Source organism: Stigmatopora nigra, unplaced genomic scaffold, assembly GCF_051989575.1.
Source record: "Stigmatopora nigra isolate UIUO_SnigA unplaced genomic scaffold, RoL_Snig_1.1 HiC_scaffold_26, whole genome shotgun sequence".
Classification (NCBI taxonomy): domain Eukaryota; kingdom Metazoa; phylum Chordata; class Actinopteri; order Syngnathiformes; family Syngnathidae; genus Stigmatopora; species Stigmatopora nigra.
Window position 1 is genome coordinate 2,055,123 of NW_027551605.1, and position 26,283 is coordinate 2,081,405.

Below are 26,283 nucleotides of genomic sequence, written 5' to 3' on the forward strand. Positions count from 1 at the left end.
CATGAAAATGGTGTATGAAGATGTATTTTTTAAATTGTCTTTCATAGGAGGAGATATTGCAGACCTGATTCTGGATTTCATAGAGTGGTTCACCCATCAAGATTTTGGCCGACACTGTGTCCTCAGTGTCAGAGACATTCTTGCATGGGTTAACTACCTAAATGCTGTGTGCGAGCTAGATGATGACAGTGCTGCAGAGTGGAACATGAAACAGGACACTGCTCAAGCTTTGATCCATGCTGCATGTATGGTTTATATTGATGGCATTGGTTCAGGTGGGCAAATATTTTTAATCCTTATTATGGAAGTTTTCAATTAAACGTTTTTAAGGACTGTCATTCTGTAATGTTTTTTCCCCCCTTTTTCTTATTTAAGGTTCCACAGTGTCCAGTTCCAACAACACTATGACTGCACGAAAGATGTGCTTGGGGTTCTTACATAAGCAACTGAAGTTGAATATTCCAAATCAGGAGATAATTGATGCTCTTAGAATCTATGACACCAGCCTTCTGAGAGCACCGCAGTGGGGAAAAGACTTCTTTGGCATCAAGCCGTTTTACATTCCGTTAGGTATGATTCTAAATTTGTTTCTTTGGATTTTGACTATATGAATGAACTGTACATAAAAATTTAAAAAAAAATAATTGCCTACATGGGATTTCTCCGCTCATCCAGAATAATGATTGTTTGTCCCAATGTGCCCTGCGGCGGGAGGGGGGAGGAAAGGGGGTGGAAAGGAGGGAGAGGCAGGAAAGGAAGGAATGAATGACCGAATGATGTGGCATTAAAATTTGCTCCCTCTAAAAGCCGATTAGTGTACTGGCACCTTGACAGGAAATACATGGGAACTCGATCACTTTATTATAACGTGGCGAAACGAGACCCAGCTACAAATGTGTCCTAGGCCTGAAACCAATATCACTTGTTTTTAATGATTAAAAGACTAATTCTTTCAAAATAGAGGACGTTTTTGTCCGTGGGGGCTGTCATTTTAGAATATCTTGTCCAGTCTTTTCACCTCTGTTCGGTCAATTTATTTATTGGTAGAATTTTGTTTGAAGTAATTTTAACACTACTGTCATTGAAACAATGGAAACAGCATCTGCATATGCCAGATAATGTGTAAATTCTCCAGATCCTTCATTAAGTAATATTTTAAATACAGCTACATTTCTAATGCAAGCAATATCCTATATGCAGGTCCTTTGATGGAGAACAATCATCTGTCAGACTACACCATTGCATCAGGGACTACAGCAATGAATGCCCAAAGGGTTTTGCGTGCATTGAAACTTAAGCGGCCTGTTCTGCTGGAAGGGTCACCTGGTGTGGGGAAGACTAGTCTAGTATCTGCACTGGCAAAAGCTTCAGGGAACTATCTTGTCAGAATTAACTTGTCAGATCAAACAGTAAGTCATTGCTTCATATAAAAATATATTGTGTATTGGAATTATCTAGATCTCTACTATTCATGTTTTCAATTTTCTTGGCAGGATGTCACTGACTTGTTTGGGGCGGATCTACCCGTAGAAGGAGGAAAAGGAGGAGAGTTTGCTTGGCGGGATGGTCCACTTTTAGCTGCCTTGAAGGCGGGGCACTGGGTTCTTCTAGATGAGGTACAGCAGCCTAACTGCACGCATTGTAGCCCTTATTGTTGTCTACCAAAATGTTTTACCTGTGCAGAGGAATGATAATTAAATGTGACTTTTGCTAATTGCCATCAGCTCAATTTGGCTTCACAATCAGTGTTGGAAGGACTGAATGCCTGCTTTGATCATCGAGCAGAAATATTCATTCCTGAGCTGGGAATGACCTTCCAAGTTCATCAAGACAAGACAAAAATATTTGGTTGTCAGAATCCATACACCCAAGGTGGCGGTCGCAAGGGTCTTCCCAAATCCTTCCTCAACAGATTCACACAGGTAGCAAACAATAAAAAGCTAAGATCTATTTTTGCTTATTGTATTTTCCCAAATGTAAGTCACCCCTGAGTATGAAAATGAACAATAAAAGGGAAAAAAAATATTACAAGTTGCGCTCGAGTAATTGAATGGCGAGCAAGCCTGTCTTGCCTGGTATGTCGAGAGAGACCACTCGAGAGCAACACTTTTATACGCTGCCATTTCAAAGTATCAGAACTCGTAAGTTTAACAGCTTTTCATATCTTGGAACAGTAATTTATTTGCATTTCAGTGTTTCATGACCTGAATATTTTGTATGTAGAAGCATTCATTCGAGATATGAGCTTAATGCGTTCCGGGAGTGAGCTTGTATGTCGATTTTTCTCGTAAATCACATGAACGATTCCGTAGAAATGAACTAAAAACAAATTAGTTCCAACCCTCTGAAAAAACACCAAAAACAGGATATTGGATTGGAAATAAATTTTTGTTTGTTCTAATTCACCATCTATTAACAAAGTAACATAACTAGTTGTTTAATAGCACAAAATTGTGTTTAATATTATTAAACTTAGACATTTTGCAGAGGGAACAGACAGGGGACAGAGAGAGAGGGGGGGGGCACTTTATAGCGGCAACGCGCTCGTAACATAAAAAAATTAAAAAAAACTAGGATTACGATGCAGACACTAAAAATCTAAAAAAATTTAATCTAACTTTACACTAAACTTCTAATTTTATTTTAAATTTTGATACCTTTCTTCTCCTGGGTTGCTCTTTCTCCCCGCCTCCACCCTGACTTTCAGATCCAGCTGAAATGGTTGTTTGCTTTTAAATTCCCTTAAAAATATTCCCAAAATGATGCACACGTCCTCAATAGGATAACACACGACCATTTGCTAACGAGTAATCGTATTTGTACTGACTAACGGGGAAAAAAATCACTTAAAAAATGCAACGCTCTGCCCAGTGCTCGCAGAGACATGACACGGGGGAGTTGCGGCCACAGAGACATTGCACGAGGGAGTTGCAGGGAGAGAGACGGTGCCCATGATGTTCTTATAAGCTGCCTCTCGTGTCCGCTGTCTGCTCGTATATCAAAATTTGTCTCGTATCTTAAGATAAATATTTGCTCAAAATTTTACTAGTATCTTAAGATAAATATTTGCTAAAAATTGTACTGGTAACTTAAGATAAATATTTGCTCCAAATTGTACTCGTATCTCAAATTGCCCGTATGTCGGGGACTCCTATGTCGAGGTACCACTGTAGTTGATTGCTGCAGCGCTATGTCTATTTGTGCTCTACCATTGGCTGGAACCCAATTTAAGATGTATCCTCCCTTCTTATTGTTAGGTGGGACAGGATTTATGATTAATATTGTCCTTTTATGTACTGTAATCACTGTTTTGTCTTTAACGGACATGGTAATTGTTTGTGTGTTGTAGGTGTTTGTGGACCAACTAACTAGAAAAGACATGGAGTTCATTGGACAGTCAACTTTTCCAACCATTGATAAGGAAATTATTTCTAAAATTGTGGAGTTCAATGACACAGTAGGTTTTTTTTTTTTATTTTCAAATATTTTTTTCGTTTTACACAAATCCAGGTGAAACTTTGCCCTTTGCCGGTGAAAAGGTTCCCTCCGCAAGCTTAATGAATAATGGGAGACCTAAAACAACCTTTCTTTGTCCGCCAAATGGTAATCTACCTTCTTTTACAAAAGCAGGTAATACTAGGTACAAATGTGAAAAGTCGCTCCAGGGAATCTGATGAATCAAACTTTTACAAATTTTAAATATGATGATGAATTGGACTTAAGATTTAAAATTGTACATTCAATTTGAGAATTGTGTTCATATTGGTAGTAGTTTGTTTTACCAGGTTTCCGTACTATATGTTGTGAATAAATGTTTTGCCATGCGACGTGTTCAGTATTTACCCTTTACCAGTACCGGTGCAATACTTGGTGTGAGCACCATATACTCAAATAAATATGGCATTCTGTACATATGCCTGTAACTGTGGTATTTAATGAATACGTTTAAAAATAGTACTTGTGTACGTGAATTTCATATAGGCGGTAAAGCATGTATGTATGTAGTAATAATAGGGGTGACTAACTTTGCGGTTTTTAGATTATCGCAGCCATGTCTGGTTTAAATTATCCATGAAAAATGAGGGATCAGTGTAGGTGCATATGATATACTGTTAGAAACCCATATCAAAACCTAAGATTTGGGGACTCCTCTTATTTATAGTAACTCCATGCCAACAACTAGCCTAATATGTACCCAATGATGCCTATTCATGATGAAACCCCAATTTACACTACTTGTATGCGTGTTACACAATGATAGACAGCATTTAAGGAACTGGTCTTCAGGCAGTGAGAGGGGGCAGACCAAAGGCCAGGGCTCAGAAAGAGGACATACACCATTTCCAGATCCTGTCCGAGGTTCACCTACCAGCCCCCAAGACAGACCCTAACAACCCTAGGACAAGACAGTCCACTACCCATCACAGTTTACACAAACTTTTAAATGCTGATAAAACTAAACTTAATGGCAACAATCCCCCTTGTACAAGGCTGGCATTGCCAATCACCATTCCTCTGTCTCCTTCTTTTCAATGTTAATTTTTTGCCCTTTTACTCCACTGCTACTCTTGTTTTATTTTGTTTGTACCCTTATCTATTATTATATCTTCACTAATTCTTACTTTTCTCTCAATAGCTGTTCCAGGAGGTGAGCGTTGGAAAGCTCTGGGGTCAAAAAGGAAGCCCTTGGGAATTCAACCTGCGTGACATATTTCGCTGGTGTCAGCTAATGCAGGCAGACCAGTCACCAGGATTTTTCAACCCAGGTCAACATGTGGCTTTGGTGTATGCAGACAAGATGAGAACAGAGGCCGACAAGGCACAAGTAAACAATTTTTACTGCCCCCCCTCGTCCTGAAATTGATGATGAAACATTCTCAACCTTATCTTCAAATTTGCAGGTTTTACATATTTTCAGGCAGATCTTTGGTGATGAGTTGGAACCGTACACTGGTTCCGGACAATTTCATATCACTCCACTCAGCTTGCAGGTCCAGTAAATAAAACATAATTATGGTTATTTTTCCTTAAAAAATGTGAAATTATGAATTTATTTGCTGTCAATCTCCCTCTTAGATGGGATTCTCTGTTCTCCAGCGTAGTGGTGGAAACCCTGCTGGCTGTTATCTTCCGCTTTCTATCACACACAAAGCCCTGCAGCCACTTGAATCTCTAATGAAATGTGTTGAAATGAACTGGATGACCATATTGGTTGGGCCAACTGGTAGTGGAAAGACGAGCTTGGTGCGACTACTAACTCTCTTGACGGGTAAACGTCTCAGGATCATGGCCATGAACAGTGCAATGGATACTACAGAGTTGCTGGGAGGCTTTGAACAGGTAACGTGGAATCATTTTTGTCTTATCCCCATTGTCTTGAAATTGTAGATGACAGCGATGTCTTTTTTGTTAGGTTGATATCATGCGTCCCTGGAAACATGTACTTGAAAGTGTGCACTCTATGGTGGCTGTGATAACAAGACATGGGTTGATCTCGTTGGATGTAAGCCTTCAAGACACAGAGTTACTTTTACAGACATGGGCCCAGTTTTGCCACTGGCTACAGGAAGAGAAGCTAGAAAGTCCAGAAAGAACAATTAACACTGTTGATCTATGCAAACTGGAAGTCATCATCCTTCTACTGCAAAAACTCAACAAAAAGCTCAGCGTGTTGACAGGTAATAATCAAATGCCTTCAAACAATCACACTTAGGCAAGTGACGGAGGCATACTTTTTCTGATTTGGTTGCGCTCGGGGGTGATGCAATGTATCCATAACAGCAGAATGCCAACGAGTCTGAAATTATCACTTATTTGGGCCTTTTGTCAGGAAACCACATCTTGTGGAGAAGTGCTACCATTTTTGCCATACGCAACTGGGTATGATGACAGTTAGGCTTTTCTCCGAATATCATTATTATTGTTATTGTCATTATCATGCCAGTGAATTATGTAGATGGTGAGTACATCACTACACTTATAAAGATAATTTATCTCTACGCTTTTGCGATGCCCAAAATTCCTTAAATCATAGGTGTCAAACTCATTCCAGAAAGAGCCAAGTGGGTGCAGGTTTTCGTTCCAACCCACTAAGACAACATCTTTTCACCAATCAGTTCTCTTACAACTGTAACCAGTTGATTGCAGTCAGGTGGTTCTCCTTCCAGCAAACCCCCTCATTGGCCTAATTGTCAATGTTGTTTCAGTAGGGAAGAAATCTAGTTTGATACCTGTGGTTTAGATTAACACAAATATACTTTGCAACACCATTCACACACCAAAGGTCCTGTTGCTAAGGTGCTGCAAACCCACTGTGGGGAAAATTACAGTTTCCGTATTTGTTCGAGAATACTGTCATACTTTGCGTCTTCAGCACATTGCGATTTTTTAACATTAAGTATAGCAAAAGTTCAGGAAAATGTCCAAAGTTCACCCTGAAACTCGCAAGCGGAAGACAGGGGGATAAAAATATGGCAGAAGTTGGGTCCGCTTCTTCCCCGCTGAAACGGGTGGTACTCAGCGCTGAAGAAGCGATATTTTGACACGCAGAATGATATAAATGCCTGAAAAGGTTGGTGTCTTACCATCTCCTAGTTCTTCGTATTACATTATGCACATCGGGCCTATGCCAGCTTTGTTTGTATTTTGTATCAGCGAGGAAAATGCCTGCTAAGCTTCCAGCATCGTCTAATCGTTCAAATGAGACCAAGAAAAAACGCAAGATGATGACCGTGATTGATGGAAAAGGTAAAGCTGCTCGATATGCTGAAGGCGAGCAATAATTATACCCATGTACCAGGGCATTACGGCATAAATCAATCTACCGTACGTTACATAAAGAAGAAGCGGACATTCAGAATGATGCCACCATATCCTTTTCAAAGCACACCAAGCGAGTGGTAACCATGAAGAATAAAATCATGGTTCACATGGAGAATGCCCTATCTATCAATCAGGATCTCGGACTTAAGCGAGAAGATTCCTATTGATACCCAGATGATTAGAATCAAAGCTACATTTTTATGATCTTAGCACCTGACGAAGATTAACCTTCCCCTCATTCCAGTGCCACGAGTGAGCTTCCCCGGCAGACCAAGAGGTAGCGAAACGGGTGGGCGGTGTAGTCCATGATGGACACCATCTTGGCCAGTATCCTCTTCTCCCACTTCCTTTACATAGCCCAGAGGACTATCCAGAACAAAGCTGGCTCTCCTGACCAGCTTATCCAGCCTGTTCCTTTCCGTCTCCGGGCTCCCGTATCCCTAACAGATCACTGCATAAAACATTGCTGATGCCACTACAGTGACATAAAAGGTCCTCAGCAGTGTCCTGCCCACTCCAAAGGACCATAGGTGGAGGCGACTCTGTACAGGGCATATATGTTTGTGGACCAAACCAATTTGTTGTTGAGGTTAACACCCAGGTACTGGAGACTAATTCTCCACTATTTCAATATCTGTACCCTGAATGTTCTCCTGTGTGCTCTGTGGGGACTTCCTCTGGCAATCAATCAGCATTTCCTTTGTCTTACTGACGTTGATGTAGAGGTGTGTTCGCCCACACCAGTCAACTAATGCCGTGGTGACTCCCCTGTCGTTCCCTTTCGTCACTCGTCCAAAAATGGCGTTGTTGTCAGAGAGCTTCTGGATGTGGCAGGTGTTGTGTTTGTGTGAAGAGGAATGGGGAGAGCACCGTGACATGTGGGCCCCCCGTGCTGCAAAATACCACATCAAACACATAGAATGCTCATGTATTGTGGCCTGTCTGTGAATCAAGTCGATGGTCCAGCCGGGTAGTGCTCTAATTCAGCCTCTTTCAGTTTCCTCCTGATGAATGATGTTAAAAGCACTGGAGAGGTACAATAAATATGACTTTCGCCGTGCTTCCTGTCCTCTCAAGGTGTGAAAGAGACCTGTGCATTAGGTAGATGAGTGCATCTCACACTCCAATGCCTAGACAATAGACAAACTGCAGATGGTCCAGCTCTGTATTCACCAGGGGGCTGAGGTGGTTCAGGGTGATTCTCTCCATTGTCTGGATCAGATGAGAGGATAATGCTACCAGTCTGAAGTGGTTGGGCTCCCTGGAATTCAGTCTTTGGAAGTAGAACCACACAGGAAGTTTTCCACAAGGTGGGGATTTTCTGCAGACTGAGAATGAGTTTGAAAATATGCAGAATCCAAACTGATCCGCACAGTCCCTCAGTAGTCTGGAGCTGCAGCGATCATCGCCGGTAGCCTTCCTTGCCTTGATCTTCCTAAGATGTCTTATCATTTGATCAACAGTAATGGAGAGGCCAGTGGAGGAAGATTATGATATCCCTTGTGGTGACATGTGGCGGGTGTGTGTCAATGGTGCAGAGGTGAGAAGGTAAAGAACTGACACAGTTCATTTTCCCACTCCCTTCCTCCGGACTCTGGGTCCCTTTCGCTGTTGCTTCCATGGCTGGAGATGGTCCTCAAGCCTCTCGAGACCTCCATGGTATTACTCTTTGGGAGTTGGTTATCTTCTGGAGCAAGTTTTTAACCTGGATCAGACTGGCCTTTTTTGGAAGTGCATGCTTTCACAGATGTTCTCATTCAAAGATGAACTGAACATGCGGATTACCATCACGTGTGGAAATTCATGGTGAAGCAGTCTTAATTTCCAATTTTGACCGTCCTCATGCTTAAAAAAAATAAGAACAAAGCCTTGATGCCTGTCTACTGGATGAGCATGAGGAATATCTGGATCATGAAAGCTCTGTAAGGACTCGTTCTTAAACTGTTTCAACTGAATGCAAAGCTGTACCTCGCTGAAACGGGTGTGCCCTTCATTGTCTCGACTGTGTGGTAGGACTTAGACTTAAACGCCCATAAACCTGTTTTTTTTATTTAGATTCAAACCAATCAGAGAAGAACTATTTAAACTGTGAGTACAGTATTTACGATATTTTTATCTAGAAATTATGTTTAGATTTTAATACATTAGTCTTTTCATATGCTTATAGCTGTAATATTTATTAAATACACTTGACAATTGTACTTGTGTACCTGTATTTCTTTATAGGCGCAAAAACATGTAGTTTTGTAATAAAAAGGGTGATCCAACTTAGCGGTTTTTCAATTATCGCAGCCATGTCGAGTCTAAATTGTCCGCGATATTCGAGGTATTACTGTATTACCAAAGGTATAACAACACAAACCTCTCAGACCCTATGCTATAACAACACAAACCTCTCCGACCCTATGTGAACAAGTGATTGCCCGATCCCCCTTGCCCCATGTTACATCACATAGAAACTCTGACTTCCCACAGTTTTCGGAAGGCTGAGTTTAGTTTCTGTGGCCACACCCAGACCTGATTGGCACCAACTTCGCTATATCAAGAAATCACTTTGATTGAATCTGTTAGACAAAGTGATCTTGGCTACAAAATCTTACCAAACCTTCAGTCACCTGGTGTTGACTGGTTCATAGCTCTGCCCCTCTCCAACCGAGTGTCCAAGACATGTGACCATACGTCCGATGACATGACTAAGAAGTTAATCCTCGAATTGCGGCATAGGTTGTCCTGGTGCCGGCTGCACAAATGGCCATCCATATGCTCGAACATGATTCTTGATTGACAATCCGCAACATGACCCTTGACTGACAATCCGTAATGAGCGTAGAAGTCTAAAAATAGAACACTGATCAGGGAGGCTGTTCCTCACAATCCCACCACCTCCAAGTCTCATTGTCCTTGCCCATGTGAACATTGAAGTCCCTCAGCAGATTGAGGGAGTCGACAGGAGGTGCACTCTCCGGCACCCCTTCCAACAACAAATAGACGGTGGGTACTCTTAGCCGCTTCTTGGTGTGTAAGCACAAGCAACAGTCAGGTCCCGTTCCCCTATCCATAGGAAAAAGAGATGCTACCCGCTAATCTACCGGAGTGAACCCCAATTTTTACAGGCACCAAGCCGGAGGGCAATGAGTATGCCCACACCTTTTCCGTTGCCTCTCATCCTGGGGGGTACCAGAATGGAAGTCTCCAAGCTCCCTCGATAGGAGTGGTACCAGAGCCCGAGCTGTGCGTAGAAGTGAGACGACTACATCGGGCCAGAACTTCTCAATTTCACCCAGAGAGGTGACATTCCACGTCCTATGAGCCTGTTTCTGCAGCCGGGGATTGGATCGCCAAGGCTCCATCCTTTGGATGCCAGGGTCTCGCCATCGCGTCCCACCTCTAGGCCTGGAATCATAATTTGGAAACTGCATTTTAGATATCCTTGGGTATCCTCAGTGTGTTAATATTATTTGGATTGAATTTTACATGAGTATCATATTATGAGTGATAAACAAAAAGCACAGAAACCAAGATTGCAATCAACACTTTTTGCACTCTGTCCAATACAACGTTAATCCTGATCAATCTTGACTGTAGCGAAAATATTGTAGCCCCTTTCAGATTGTAAATCTTTCTAATATTTATTTAACTAGGATGATTCTTTGATCAATCTTTTTTCATTACTTCATATTTATTTATTGATCATGATATTTATATTGCTTATTTGTTTTATGATGTTATAATTAGTACCCTTTCTCTGACAAAATGTTAATTTATATAATAATCATTGAATATTTGAATGTATGTGTTTATAAAGCTATTTGGAATCTTTTTCATGATTTAAGGCTGTATAAAGAAACTTGTGCTTTTTCAATTTTGCTAATTTCTCAGATATGTCAAAGCTTGAAAGGGACTTAATGCTGCTTAAGAAATGTATGTCCAAGCTGGAGGATGGCTCGACACACGGAGGATTTGAGTGGTTAGATGGAATGCTAATCCAGTCTCTGCAGGCAGGTGACTGGTTGCTCATGGACAACGTTAACTTCTGCAGGTAATACACATCATTTATCTAATACCCTTAAAAAGGGAGAGATAATGCACAAAAAGCAGGTCAAAAAGATTAACCTCCTTCTTTCTTACATGCCAATCCAACACAGGTGTTTGGATAGGAAATGCTAAGAGATTGCCAACCCTTTCTGTATGGAAAAAATATTGTACCCGACAGGAATTAATGGAATCTAAAAAAATCATGGATGAAATTCATTTCCTCCCTTTTTTAACTATGGGATTTTTTTAACCAGTCAGAAATGACTTTAAACTGATGGGTGCCATCTGCTGAAATCGTTACCATTCTGGTAACCATTATTGACACACACTAAGTTCAATTAGATCATTTGGAACGTTTTCAAAAAATAAAAAATAATAATTCCTGATTTTGTGAACATATTTTAGACCACCCAATAACTCTTTCAGTACTAACCATTTTCCAAAAGGACAACTTGAGAGATTTTGAACTCTTTGAGTGAACTTTCAAGGCTGACAGAATATTGTGTTTTGACTATTACGCATAAAAAATAAATGAAAGATTGGATTCCACTCTTTAATTTCAACTTTTAATTAAGTTGGAATAAAAAGGTAAAACATATTTTTTAGTAGTCCTTGTTTGAAAATAGGTGACAAGAGAGAAATCAAGAGATCTTAAATTAAAATTTGCAGAAAACAAGGATTTTGTCCTCCTTTTGCATGACTGACTTTCAGAATACATTTTTCCTAAACATTAACTCATAAATCTCAATTTTTATTAAACTCAACTAAAATTTAAAAATTAATGGTTCCTGCATTACCCGTTTGAATAATCTAATTTGACAAACTTTTTAGAAACGTTCAGGTATTTGCAGTAATGTGAGCAATTTATCTAATCAGACTCGAGATTGATGAGGCCTCCAGCAAAACGAGTCGCCCGGCATGTCTGTCACGTTACCTCTTTACATTCTTCTTTGTTCTGTATTTTCTTGTCAATATTAATTTGTTAGATAAAACCATAGTTGTGCTCAAGTGTGTTCTGCTTGTAAATTTCCGCCTTTTTTATTTTTTCATCCACACACCTTTACATCTTGTGCTTGTGATTGCTGTAATTGAGTGGCCACATTTAATAATTTTTCTACACAAACAAAATTAACAGCAAAGCTGGCGCAAAATTCTACTGCACCATTTTTTTTTTCTTTGAAGAAAAAATATTTTAAAAAACAAACACATTGGTGCGTTTGTAGTTGGTGTTTGTATAAGCGATCGTTATGCAAGCTGGTTTATTGAGTAATTTGTGATTGGTGTCCGCAGTGCTGCTGTGCTAGATCGCCTTAATGCCCTGCTGGAACCTGGTGGATCACTCACCATTAATGAACGTGGGGTCATAGATGGAAAGACCCCAATAATTACACCTCATCCCAACTTCAGGTAATATTTAAATTGTGTTGAGTTGTTCTTTTGATCATTCTCAAAACACAATGGTTTTGACTAAGCAGGTTGTTCCTTACAATGGACCCTCTACATGGGGAGCTCTCCAGGGCCATGAGGAACAGAGGAGTAGAGATTTACATTCCTGGTGAAAATGACGGAGTCGCCTGGGATACATTTGATTTGAAAACATTCCTCCACACTGAAGGATTTACTGGAGAGAGCAATTGTAATTTACTGATTGATTTACACAAAACCATCAAATCTACAATCCTGGGTAAGGATCAGCAATAATGACGATGCAGACATAAAAGAATACTGAAAACAGATTGAAACAATTTTCTTTTATTCCTCAAGATTCCCCTGTATCATCAATGTCCTCAATGGTCAATGCTGCTATTCTATTGCGCTGTCAGCTACAGAGAGGTGTGGATTCACCCAGTGCAATGAAGCATGCATTTCAAGAGGTCTATTCTATCAGCCAAATGACCACTGCCAATCAAAAGGTATCAAACAACTATGATCAATATTTTCTTCCCATCATGGCTTTCTTTAGGCACGGCCCCGCTCTGATCACAAAATTGTGTCCCAACCCAATCCGATTTAAATGAAAAGGATTGTTACATATATACATACATACATACATACGTAAGTACATACGTACGTACGTACATACATACATACATACATACGTACGTAGGTACATACATACATACATACACACACGTGTGTCCACGTGTGTGCGTTTGCGCGCACACGTGGACACACGTGGACACACGCTCCCCTACTTACGAACATTCAACTTACAAACAAATGGTACGTACGAACATGTCTGCAAATTGCGTTTATGTCCAAAAATGTTCGTAAGTTTGATTTTTTTATTGTGCGCCTTTTTCCGAGTAGTGCTTCTTTGCACCACTAATACCGACGCCTGGCGCAGTGAGAACTCAGCTCACCACCATCCACCTTCTTTTGCCCAGTTTGTTGCAGTGCGGAAGTGCCTGACATATCTCCAGTGCGCAAAGAACCTTTTTCATTTCAATTACTAAATATCTCGTGCATCCATTATTTACTATGGGTGATGAAAAGTGAAAGGCTTCGAGTGAGGAAGGTGCAAGGAAGAGGCAAGCCACAAAGGAGCAATAATAAAGGAGCTTGATGCGCGTGATAAAGTGGTCAGCGTTGCACAGAATGCAACTTGAATTGTTCGACGGTCAGTTCATTTATAAACGGAATGATCGAGCATCAGGACCCAAATATTGAACGTTGCACAAAGGTTGCAAATCAATTGAATGATGCCATACAGTGTTACCGCATTTATCATGAAAAAAAGAAGAAAACGGTGCAATCGTCATTATAGCTTATTTTGGCCAGTTTCTCGTAAACCTCTCTCTATCCTCAAAAAGTGTCTTTACGCTGCCTCCCGGTAGATTTTTCTTGTTCCCAGGCGTTTTAACATGCGGTTGTGTATATGCTTGTTATTCATTTTGTGACATTAATAAATTATTTTATGATCATTTTCTCTCATTTTTCTGTGCTTCTCACATTTTTCGTACAAAATTTGGACATGTTGACCAATTTTAAAGGGTTAAGTTGGTATATGTGTCATGACCGTGGAACGGATGAGAGATTTTACATATAATCTTTCAAGTTACGAAAAGTTCTGGAACCAGTTAATTTCGAGGTTTGACTGTATATGTGTTAATGTGATTATGTATGTATGTGTGTGTGTACCACCGGGAAGCGGTGATATTTGTTTTGAAAGGTGTATGATTTTCAAAGAATGTCCTGTTCTTTTGCTCCAGATCGCCCAGCAAGTGATTGACCAGCAGCTCTCTCTTCAAAAAACCCGAAACTGCAACACCGGTTTACTCTGTGCCGGTATTTGGCCTGACAGGATCCCCTCCGCATTGCTCTGTTCAGAGGATTCCTGCTTCTCTGCAGTCCTTCGAGATGGGCAGGTGTTATTATTTTGCTTCAACACCCTCAGTTTACAAGGAAAACGGTAAGAATCTATGCTAGCAAATCCCAACAATCTTTGGTATATTTTTAAGTGTGTAATGACAATTGAGCGACAACAAAATGGGGTGTCGTAGGTCTGGGAAAAATAACAAAACTCATCACAATGAAAAAAAAATACACTAATAATTCTAACAATAACTATCATCTCTTTTCTCTGTCAAATTTTAAACTACAAACTTCTGTGAATAAAAAATACTTTCCTTGTTACTTTAAAAAAAAAGAATATGAAATGTGGTTTTTAAAATGTTCTGTTTTGCAATAAAGATAAGCAACTCCCTCATAAGCACTATGAAAAGTAAGGAATAATGAAACCTGCAGACATTTTGACAAGCATAATTATTTTTATAAATTTGCCTTCAAACCTGTTGTCGTGTAATACGAAATAAATAAAATATTCTACTGAAGACATTTGACAAGAGGACTATTTTCAGCCTCACTAAAAGAAACGATCATCCAACTTTACTTGTAATGTTTTTTTTTTTCAAATAATTCAAACAGTTCAAAGAACTTAACCCATTTTAACTGAAGTGAACACTTCATATTTTGCACATTTTTCAGAACATTTGCATCAAATGGGGAAACTCCCTGATATCAAGTAAGAAAATAATTACAGTCTGTCCTCAGATGAGGAGGAGGATAAGTGTGTTAAAATTGATTAAAGAACATTTCAATAGTTTCTTTGTCTATCGCTATTTAAGAGGCATTTAACACAAAGAAATCACTTCATTGTCTTTGTTTAAAATAGGATATAATATGGAGCGCTTTCCCAGTTTCCACTCAATATCCTTGAAGATAGATACCCTTGCAGGAAGAACAATTGCGGAATGCTGTTCTCGTACGCTCGTATCTCAAGGTTGTCTCGTATCTTAAAGCAAAAATCTGCTCGGAAATTTCCTCGTATCAAATTTCAAGGCACTACTGTATTATGTCTATTTATGAATGCTTCTATATGAAATATTAAGTATACCAAAAACCTCAATCAGAACCGTTACATCCCAATATATGCAAAAAAAGAAATGTCAAACGATATGAAAAAAGAAATGTCAAATGATATGGAAAAAAAGAAATGTCAAACGATATGAAAAAAAAAACGAACTGTCACATATGATATATGCCCGGAAACGTCAATGAAGTTCCTCTGTTCGGTCATTTTATTTTTCAAATTGTCACAGTAGAATTGCTCTCCAATTGATGGTCTCCCAAAACCTCGCTAGCTCCCAATACAACTGGAATGTACGTCCCTATAATCCCAGCACAAAGGGTGGCACGGTGTAGGAAGCCACTAGAGCCAGTAGCCACCAGGTTCGACAGAGGAGAACGGAGCCAGTCCAACTCGAAAAGAGCATGTTCTAATGGGAGGGCAGAGCCGGCCTGAAAAAATCACTTCTACCCAAAAAATCATTTTATATAAAGACTTGCTCACGTGCATTTTTTTTACGTGGCTGGTCTACTTGCCGAAAGACATTTAGCCGACTGACGTCTGGCCGAGGGCCAACTCACTGAGGGAGCATCTGGCCGAACGTAGAATTAGCCGACCGACTAGCCAGCCTTAGGATGTTGTGCCGACATGCTCGCCCCGCCCCTTGTCGTGTGTGTACATGTTTTTCAACCTCGGGCCGCGGGCCATATACGGCTCGTTACGGATAACAACATTCATTCATTTAGAATAACAAGTTACAGATAACATTCATTTACAATAACAAGTTACAGATAACATTCATTTACAATAACAAGTTACAGATAACATCATTCATTTAGAATAACAAGTTACAGGTAACAACATTCATTTATAATAAGGGCATTTATTCACGGCCAAACAAAGTAGTCACAACAGAAAGTACTATAATGACAGAAGAAGAAAAAAGTAGTTATAACATATTTTAGGAAATAAATATTCAAAATGATTTGCTGAGAACCTTAATTCAAAGATTAATCTCAATGTTTTCTTTGCTGGTGTAAATTACAGTATCTACTGTTATAACTACTTTTTTTTTCTGTCATTATAGTACTTAATGTTATAACTACTTTGTTTGGCCGTGAATAAATTTCCTTGTTATTCTAAATGAATGTTATCTGTAACTTGTTATTCTAAATGAATGTTGTTATCTGTGGGCCGTATATGGCCCGCGGTTTAAAAACATGTACACGCACATGACTGTGGGCGAGGCCAGCGCGTGGGCACAACGTCCTTCAGCTGGCTAGTCGGCCGGCTAAATAGTTGTTCGGCTAATTCGGCCAGATGCCCCCTCGGCGAGTTGTTCCTCGGCTTGACGTCAGTCACATAAATTACTTTCGGCAAGTAGACGGTGGGCCATTTTTTTTATTATCAATTATATTTTTGGCTTTAAAAACTTTTTTTCTTTTATTTTTTTTAATTTATTCACTTATTTCAACCTATAATTATTAATAAACCAGAGTAGATTTCAAAAGTACGCAGTGTATTTTGCCTCCGATTTGGCCCACGGGAACAAAAATTGCCCTCCCACTTAATTTAATACAATTCTATTAAACCAATTTAGTGACACATGCATTGAAACCCCCCCTCCTGATGCCGCCAATAGACGAAGCTAGAAGTTTGGCTAGGCCTTTGCATCAGTCGGCATGCTTTCCTGTCGTGCTGGCCACGCTGTATATAGCCGTTTCATCTCCTAACCTTGTAGAGTGGTACGGATCGCTTCGCTGTGTCTAGAGGTGAGTCGTGCGGGGCTGAATTGAGGGGATGGACCTATTTGGAAGATAACAAGGGAAAGGCAAGGTGACGGAATTCAGAAAAGGTTTATTTAACTTCACCAAAAACAGTGCAAACCAAAACCTACAGAAGAAAAAAACTTGGAATACATGGCTTGGAAGGGACATGAACAATAAAAAATTGCAAGGACAGGACAGACTAGGGCAGACGTGAAAAAAAAATGTGACAAAACATGACAATGGGTATCTGCGCATGAGGCTAGTAACGAATGCACAGTGTGCATTGTATGCTGTCACCTGTAGTAAGCGTCCCTTTCTGGCGGCATTGGGAGGAAGGTTTTGATGGCATGCATGACCCCGAATAGGTAGTTGTCCGCTGTAGTTTTCATCATTGTTCTTACTCCTTATATGACTAATACAAGTTATCTCTTAAAGGAACCACCCACTGAATCTGAGTGACCTGCATAGGGCACTTCGAAGCAGTGGTTTCCATGGAAGCATGGTGTTTGATGCAGAGGAAAATCTTGAGCAAGAAGATGTACTAAAGCTGATATCAGTGGCAGTCAGACTTGTTACTGAAACTGCGTCTCATGGAGACTGGATCTTACGCAGTTGTTGGCTGGCACATTTGAAAAAGAGCTACAAATATGCCCCTGGTTTGTTACATTTCTGAGCAATACTAGTGGTCTAAAAATTGCATAGTAATATACTGTTACATATATTTGTGATTGTCAATGAATTAATTGTTTCTATTTGTGCTCTACCACTGCCTTTTTTTCACTATTCAGTATTTGTTAAGTAGGTGCTGATTTGAAAGGAGATATGAATTTTCTCCTGTTACAAATTACACCTGATCTTGGACATTTTCTGGTTTTGCAGATTTGGCTTTGATTCAGGTGGAAGCAGGAAATAGAGCACTAAAGGCTGTTTTCAGTGGTCCTCTTGCTGCACAGGGCAAATCCTTTGCTGAGCTGCTACAACCAGAAAACCTCATCAAACTAAAAGGTCAAGTCCAAAAAATTATCCACATTCTCTAATTAGGTCTCTTCTTTTACCAAAATGAATGCGTAATTGACAGATCAGAGATGCACGTAATATGACCGGCTCATCTAAACCCTAAGATTGGAGATCATCTTAATGTTTAACACTTAACACCATAAACATGCCTGCAATCACAAACATCAGCACCACTCAAATTTTCAAGTGTGGTGTGTGAAGAATTATAATCAAAGAAGAAAATGAATGTAGTCTCCATAACCCTCTAATTCTGGTTCACTATTGTTTGGATTTTTATCCGATACTGGTTACAAGGCAAGAGAATCTCTATTTATATTTGCACCTCAATTTTAGCGCAAAGTAGGCCTGACGATATGACAAAAATGGTCACGATTAAACAATTTACCGGTCGATATTGATAATGTTTAATAACCCTATCACATCTTTTTTCTTAAATATCTGAAGCTTCAAACTTCTGTGAATAAGTTAATAAATTACTTCCCCCGTTATTCAATTATGAAAGTGACTACGTTAGGTTACTTTTTAAGAAAAGAGAATATAAAATTTGATGATTTTAAAAAAGTATTTCCATTGTTCTATTGTGCAACAAAGATAAGACAACTCCCTCTTTATACTATTGGATAATCAAACCTGCAGAAATTTTGATAGGTGTCTCTATTTCAAATAATCATCTGAAGACATCATCATTGGCAATCAGACGACATTCAGCCTCACAAAACGATACAATGCAAATCTCTCATCTTATCCCATTTTCTGAACTGCTTTATCCTCATAAGGGTTGCACGGGTGCTGGATCCAATCCCAACTGTCTCCGGGCCAGAGACGGGGGAAGCCTTAAATCGGCCAGCCGATCTGCAGAGCACAAGGAGACGGACAACCATGCACACTCACACCCATACCTAGGGGTCACTTTAGTTTGTTCAATCAGCCCACCGTTCATGTTTGGGAGGAAACTGGGATATACGGAGGAAACCCACGCAGGCCCAGGGAGAACATGCAAACTCCACACAGGTGGACCAACTTGGATTTAAACCCAAGACCCCAGGCAGTGACTGCTGGGATATATATTCATTTTGTCAATACACCCAGGTTGACGGCTGTGATAACTGCACTAATAGTATCAATATACTACAACGGCGAACACACTAATTTGGTGCTACATGTACCAAATGCACGCGACACCTGCACGCTCAAAACACTTAAAAAGGCATTGGAATTAAAACTGAGTTCGGTTGTACTTTATTTAGCCATTTTAAAATGTACTTGCGTCATCATCACACAAAACCATCAAAGTCCTCATTTTCTGTGTCCGAATTGAACAATTATCCATCTCAAACGCTGAGTTTAATATGTTCGTCCAGGCGGTCGCAACCCATTAGCAAATTGTAGCTAGCTTGTAGAAAGCTTAGCTAGCCTGGCGCTGCCTGCCACCCTACGTCATGCTGTGTTGATGTCGATGTATACAGGCCACAATCCATTCGCAAATGGAAGCTAACTGGTAGCTAGTGTAACTTTTCCAATGGTGCTTTCCATGCTTCGTCAAGCTGTATTGATGTCGATGTATACAGGCCACAATCCATTTGGTGTATTGACAAATGAACTACTACATATCCCAGCAGTCACTGCGCAGTACTTTGTCTACAGGGAAATAGTGGAGTCGGTGTATCCTATCGACTGATTTTTTTTTTTTATCGTGATAACAATTTTAGTATTGGTCCATATATAAGGCACACTGGATTATATGGCCCTGTCTATTTTGCAGAAAATTTAAGATTTGTATGTGCTATAGTCGTGAAAATAGGGTAATTTAAGTAAATTGAGTGAGGGAAGAATGGAGCGGGAGTTGGACAGGCTTCGGATAACGTGGAAGAAAATGAGATGGGAGAGAGATTAAAAGGCTTTGGGGAACATTTCAATAAGGCTGCTGTTAGTGTACATTTAGGAGGCATTTTAAAGGGAAAAAAGAATACAAATATTGGGAATATTTAGTTCACTTTGTTCTTTTTGTGGATTACTTCGGTGTTATTCTGAATCCAAATAGTTCATATTCGCTATGTCAGTCATTTTGCTTTCATGTTCTGTGTTAGCCACTCTAAAGCTAACATTGGCCTGGTATTCAAGAGCCTAGTAGTCATCATACCCTCAGCAGCGTATGACGAAATTGTATAGTGCTTCTCCACAAGTTCGTCTTCCCAGGCCAGTCACATTTATGACATTTATTTATGACATATTCATACTTGTTAGCTCTCCGCCTTGAGCGCCATTTTCCGGCGACTACAAGTTGCCTCACCGATGCCAACAAGAATAAGATGGATCACTTACCTCTCAGTCTTTATACTTACCCTCCCTCAGTCATCCTGTGGAAGGTAGATCTGATATTAGCGTTCATGTGGAATTGTAGGTGAGTGTGAATGGCTGTCTATCTCCCTGTCTAGTGTTTTGGCTAGCCACCAATTAGGGGTGTCCTTGCCTCGTGTTTATATTTGGGTTGGATAGGCTCCAGCACTCCCTGCAGCCCTCATGAAAATTAGTGGTCCATAATATGAAGAAATGAACAAGTAATTTCGGGCGTGCAAATTTCCTTACATTCGTTTGTCCATTTTTGCCAGTTTGATTAAAAAAAATCCCAATTTTATTGCTTCACATATAATTCATACAAAAATGGTCTCGGGGGTAGTATTGGAGATCTTAGAACAGGTTGGAACCGAACTAAACATTAACATGGAAAATGCATTTCGACTAATGAAAAATACGAGTTACAAACCACTTGAAAGAAATTAATTTCGCAAGTAGTACGTATGCATATGTTCTTGTTTATATCTAACTTGTTGACCATTTTTGTGTATCTCTTCAGATGAGTACAGGATTCTTATAGATATGCGCTGGAATAAGCAGTACATGGACATTTTAGCCAACAAGTGTAATTTTGAAGATAAAAACAGATACGAGTTTCTGGAAGAGCTGAATGCAGTTTCCAACAGGTGGTTCTTTGTATTTTATGCCCACGTCATATAGTGAACAAAATGGAGTTGACATGCATATACAACAATTGCAATGTGTACGTCTTTAACTCATGAATCTTTTAATTAATAATCCCAACAATAACATCCATCAATAGAGTATTACACAAAAATGGGGTCAATTTTAATTATTCGCTTTTGAGATATTGCACGACTCCGTGAATTTACATTTCCAGGCAATGTACAAAAGCAAATAAGTGCAGCCTTTACTGTAAAATATGTTGTTTTTTTAAGAATATCATTTCATGTCCAACTTGTTTTTTATTGTTCAATTAATCTGTAGATCCAATTTGCAGAATTGACTGTCTAACGAATGTTGTATTTTTACGCTAATAGGGCTAACCAACTTTCCCTGTTCCTCTGCGTAGCACATTGCTTCCAGTTTGAGCTGTGCCTCTTATCTCTTTGCAGGTGGCATTTTCGGGAGTCAACCCGATATTGTTTTGCAAAATCCATACCTAAATACGTTCCTATTGGTACTTTCTATTTTATTGCACCCCCTTTCACGCCAGACCTTTTCTTTTGTATTTAGTGTCGGAAAAAATGCACCCAGGCGGCCACAGTACCCTATTGGTACTTTCTATTCTATTGCACCCCCTTTCATGCCAGACCTTTTCTTTTGTATTTAGTGTCGGTAAGAAATGCACCCAAACGGTCACGTGATCAAAGTCATACGCCGATATATCCAGAATTTTGAATTTAGTGCTTATACAAGGCTGATTGGGCGCCCTGTCCATTTTGAGAAAATATGTGAAAATACAGTACATTCCACCTTGTCTTTTGTCACGTCCAAGTTTTATTCGTTTTTACATTTTTACAGAATTGCTCTCTTGATGGACAGGGAAGAGAGAGCAGTCATTTGTACTTATGCTGCCAACATGTCTGTTCAGAATTGTGCTCTCAGAATAGCCACCGACTTCTTCAAAGGTTTGCACAAATTATTTTTATATATTTTCAAGACCGTGTCAAAAGTGGAAAGTACATGTGTTTTTAACCTGATACAGGGAATGTGGACATTGGTGTTCTGGCCCATCCAGTATTGATACACCTACAGACTTTCTTTCATCTTTGGGATTCTTTTATGCAGCAGGCTGTGCTCAGAGGGAAGGCTTATCTCCCAGACCATCTTATATTTGAGGTAAACTAGTGCATTCTAATAATAGTTACAAACTGCTAGGAGTCCTCGAGTTACGAACGCGTTTCATTAAGCTTCTTTCTCTGGTCCTTTTATGATGTTAAGCTTCATTTCCATAGTATTTTTTTTAGGATCTTCTTTGGGGCCATACGATGAAAAAGGGAAGCTGACTAAGGCAAAGAAACCCCCGGGGCACAAGCACAGATGAGCATTATGTGCTGCATAAAATGAAACTATGGTGCACAAGCAAGAATTTTGCACTAACTAAACAAATTATGACGCTAGGGACTAAATGGGAGACCAGGTATGGGTCTCATGAAGTCAAACCGTTGTAGTTGAGCGCATCCTAACCCGAGGACTCCTTGGAGAATATCTAACTGCACAGGTTGTCACAAGCTTTTAATTTATTTATTCCCTCCCATAGCTTTTAATGTACTTTTATGTCTAGATCCGGCAGCTTATCCAGTGGCATGATCGTTTCTGGAATGTTTGCAAAATGGTGCCAGCAGATACGCATGGGGTCTCTGTGATGTCACTTCACTGGCAGTGGGTACAGAAGCACATCATCCTTCGTCTTCCCCTATTCCTTTTGGGAAACGCAGATACCACATTAGAGTAAGTCTAATATATAAATTGTCCAATTTTCTTTATCATTAATTCCAAAACTATATATTTTTTTCCAGTTGTTACCAGGAGCTAAAAGCAGTTGCAGGAACCATTCAAACACTTCTGTCACCGCCATTGTCGTTGGCTGCAAATCTAAAAAGCATTCAAAGAGTATTGGGAATATCTTTACCTTTCAAGGTTAGAAACAACCAAATTCTACCATGTTTACCCCACTTACTGCCTTTTTTATGTAACACGTTTAGTTAAAATAGATTGAAACTCCTGTTTAGGTAAAACTGAAGAAATGATACCTATACCTTGAAAATCAACATCCTTTATGTTCTCTAGTTGGAGACTGTTGCAAAGTGTGCGTCCCAGCTTGGCATTTTGAGCAAAGTCCTGGATGTGAGAGAGCTCAGATTTGATCACACACACTCTTCTTGGAGACGGGAGGTACTCTGTCTGCAGGTGGCTGGACTTCGTATGGACATTAAGGAAAGCCTTCTTGAAGCTTTGGGACTTCTTCTGTTGGCAAATAACCAGCTGGATGCACCGCAATCTGGTAAGATTTTGTTTTTGGGGCAAGTCAATGTACTAGTGACATGAATGCTTAGGAAAAAAAAAAAGAATCTACAATATCTTACAGAAGACGTCCACTGTAAAAACTAAACAGTTATGTTGATATTCATGAAAAACTGCATGATTCAACATAGTATGGGCATGTAATCATGTTTGGATGCACATTGGCACTGATCGAAAGCTCAAGTCTAAATAAAATTTGACTACAATTCCATAACTGGATCAAATCCTACTGCCGTACATGCATAAATGGAACATGGATGGATTTTTTGCAGATTGGACACAGTTTATTTCGTACCTCACAACATCTACACTTCGAACAAAGACATCAATGCCGCTTCAGTATCGACATCACATGATTCATACTTGGATCACCTGGTGTCTAATTATTTTCTCTTCCTTCAAAAAATTGTCATTAACTTGTATGTAGAGGGTACAAGCAAGGGGGCCCGGCGAAGAATCAAAAGACAATGATTGTGCTATTTAAAAATTATATTTTGAAAAATGGTTGTTTGACAAATAAAAGATTGAGTTCACACAAAGAAGGTCAAGAAAAAGGGAACCGACAGCCGTTTCTGAGCACCATAAAAAAAAATCAACTCTAATCTTAACATGCACACACAGACATCCGTAAATAACGCTTAATAAGGATTATTTTTGACCGCCGTGGACGAAGCCCCGCCAACACTTTGAAATGCGCTTAAATTGTTTACGCCTTTCCCAACTCGAAAATGAGAACTCTTTTTTGGCATACTTCGTGAAAAACAGACATCCGTAAATAACGCTTAATAAGGATTATTTTTGACCGCCGTGGACGAAGCCCCGCCAACACTTTGAAATGCGCTTAAATTGTTTACGCCTTTCCCAACTCGAAAATGAGAACTCTTTTTTGGCATACTTCGTGAAAAGTTGGTGGGCCGGTGACACAAGTAGTTAGCACGTCAGCAGCGCAAGTGGTTAGCGTGTCGGCTTTATAAGGAATTTAGATAACACAAAAAAATTTAAACCCGCTCGCCTATCAGCAATTGACTCACATCAAAAAAAGATAAGGGGTAAGTAACCACTCCTTCCAGACTAGTTGTCAGAGTATCAATTCCCTTCCGGTGTCCAACAACACCACACAATTCACCGAGACCAATAAGCATAAAAATTCTGCAAACACAATCTTATCAGATAACATCTGGGTTAGGCTACAGCAAACCCTGCAACCCTTTCCAGGATGGGTGGTATGGAAGATGAATCAATGAATTTTTTTTTTTTATGGCGACATGTGTTCAGCATTCGCCAGTTATGGGTACTGGTGCAATCCTGAGAAAAAGTGGAAAAAATGTATACCAATTTTCAGTCAGAAAATTTGGGTTGCGCATTATACACCGGAGCGCGTTATACTACAATAAATGGCATTTACCATAACAGAACAAGGGACATTGTCTCAGAGAGGGCACTATACACTTTTGAGACTTCTGACTTTTCTTTAATAATAACGACACTTCTATTCACCCACAAGCTCTCCTGGAGCGTTTGCTGTCATGTGTGAAGCAACAGCACCAGCAAATGTCTTCCATTGGCCTCTTGGATACACACAACATGTCTGAAGAGGATGAAACACAAGAAAGTTTGCCTCTGTCTCGACAAGAACTTCAGTGCTTAAGACACAGGGCTCAATTGTGGCCCCTGATGGAGGAAGTGGCTGTACTCAACCAGCTAAAGCTGAGCACTGATTTATTGCAACTGTCTTTTTCACATTGGTAAAATTTAACAAAAACGTTTGAAAAATAAAACATTTTCTTATATATTTTTTTCCTCTAATTGCTTTACAGCGACCAAGAAGAACTAGACACCTTGCGTCTGGAAGTTAGCAGACATATTCACTATACCCTTGAATGCACAACACTAGATGTTAATCAACTTCGGCCACTATGGTTCCTGTTAAATAGTAAAAGGGTAAGTCAAGATTTTGGATTAGCTAAAGTGTATGTGGGTGCATGTTAAAGATAAATAAGAATATATATATATATGTGTGTGTGTGTGTGTGTGTGTGTGTGTGTGTGTGTGTGTGTGTGTGTGTGTGTGTGTGTGTGTGTGTGTGTGTGTGTGTACGTGAATATATATACACATACACAGACATACACACAGACACACACATACAGACATACACGCATATACAGACATACACACACATACACATATACACATATATATACACACATGTATATATATATTTTTTTTCGCTTTTTTCACATTCTGTCTTATGGTTGAGGTTTACCCATGTTGACAATTACAGTAATATTTTCAAGTAGGACAACTTGCACATTTGGTGGTTTACTAAATACTTATTTGCCCCACCATATGTCAACATTTTAAAAAGTAAAGTAAAAATACATTGTACCTGTAAATGGTCTTTGAGAGTAAAATGTTGATTACACCCACAGCCGGCGGAGGATTTACAGTTTGTGTGGTGTGAGCTTTTATCTGAGGCTTTGACTGCTCTGTGGAAAAACAGTGCAACATCTGACCCTGATCGTTGGCTGAAATGGTATCCACTCAACCCTGAGACGCAACCTGATTCAGGATCACATGATGAACCAAACAATATGGTATTAGAAATTACTATTTTGTGTATATAACTCATTAAGTATTAGTAAGTGAGAACAGTTTAGCCACAACAAGGTCTTGCCTTTTTTAGGGACCAGCTTTACTAAATACAGCGGTGTGGTCGCATTGCACACTGGGATTGTTAACCGGCAGTTCGTCTGAAAGAAAGTCATCATTAAGTTTGCTCTTCTCACATGTGACACTGGGAGAGTATAAGGAACAGATTCAGCAGCTCCAGGATTTGTCTTCAATCTTGTGGGACAATATGGGTTTTTTTGCTTCGGCAGAGCTAAGGTAGGTAACAAGACTTAATGTAATTATGCTACAAAGCTACGGCTTTTCTTTCCCTGAACCCAT

At 39.7% G+C, this 26,283-nt stretch overlaps 1 protein-coding gene across 2 annotated transcripts in view; it reads left to right on the plus strand.

Moving 5' to 3' along the window:
• The window catches only part of mdn1 (midasin AAA ATPase 1), a 138,591-nt gene that overhangs the window by 54,608 nt on the left and 57,700 nt on the right, over nt 1-26,283 (plus strand). For both annotated transcript variants that reach the window (XM_077711400.1, XM_077711401.1), the window contains exons 34-60: nt 48-275; nt 376-570; nt 1,201-1,409; nt 1,494-1,616; nt 1,725-1,922; nt 3,350-3,457; nt 4,637-4,825; nt 4,902-4,991; nt 5,077-5,340; nt 5,414-5,678; nt 10,702-10,861; nt 12,148-12,264; nt 12,333-12,541; nt 12,622-12,770; nt 14,070-14,269; nt 17,410-17,630; nt 17,854-17,979; nt 20,846-20,972; nt 21,832-21,938; nt 22,016-22,149; nt 22,595-22,761; nt 22,830-22,950; nt 23,101-23,314; nt 24,839-25,079; nt 25,152-25,275; nt 25,764-25,928; nt 26,018-26,220. In XM_077711400.1, the coding sequence (XP_077567526.1) occupies nt 48-275; nt 376-570; nt 1,201-1,409; nt 1,494-1,616; nt 1,725-1,922; nt 3,350-3,457; nt 4,637-4,825; nt 4,902-4,991; nt 5,077-5,340; nt 5,414-5,678; nt 10,702-10,861; nt 12,148-12,264; nt 12,333-12,541; nt 12,622-12,770; nt 14,070-14,269; nt 17,410-17,630; nt 17,854-17,979; nt 20,846-20,972; nt 21,832-21,938; nt 22,016-22,149; nt 22,595-22,761; nt 22,830-22,950; nt 23,101-23,314; nt 24,839-25,079; nt 25,152-25,275; nt 25,764-25,928; nt 26,018-26,220 (4,654 nt within the window). The remainder of the gene's footprint in view (nt 1-47; nt 276-375; nt 571-1,200; nt 1,410-1,493; nt 1,617-1,724; nt 1,923-3,349; nt 3,458-4,636; nt 4,826-4,901; nt 4,992-5,076; nt 5,341-5,413; nt 5,679-10,701; nt 10,862-12,147; nt 12,265-12,332; nt 12,542-12,621; nt 12,771-14,069; nt 14,270-17,409; nt 17,631-17,853; nt 17,980-20,845; nt 20,973-21,831; nt 21,939-22,015; nt 22,150-22,594; nt 22,762-22,829; nt 22,951-23,100; nt 23,315-24,838; nt 25,080-25,151; nt 25,276-25,763; nt 25,929-26,017; nt 26,221-26,283) is intronic.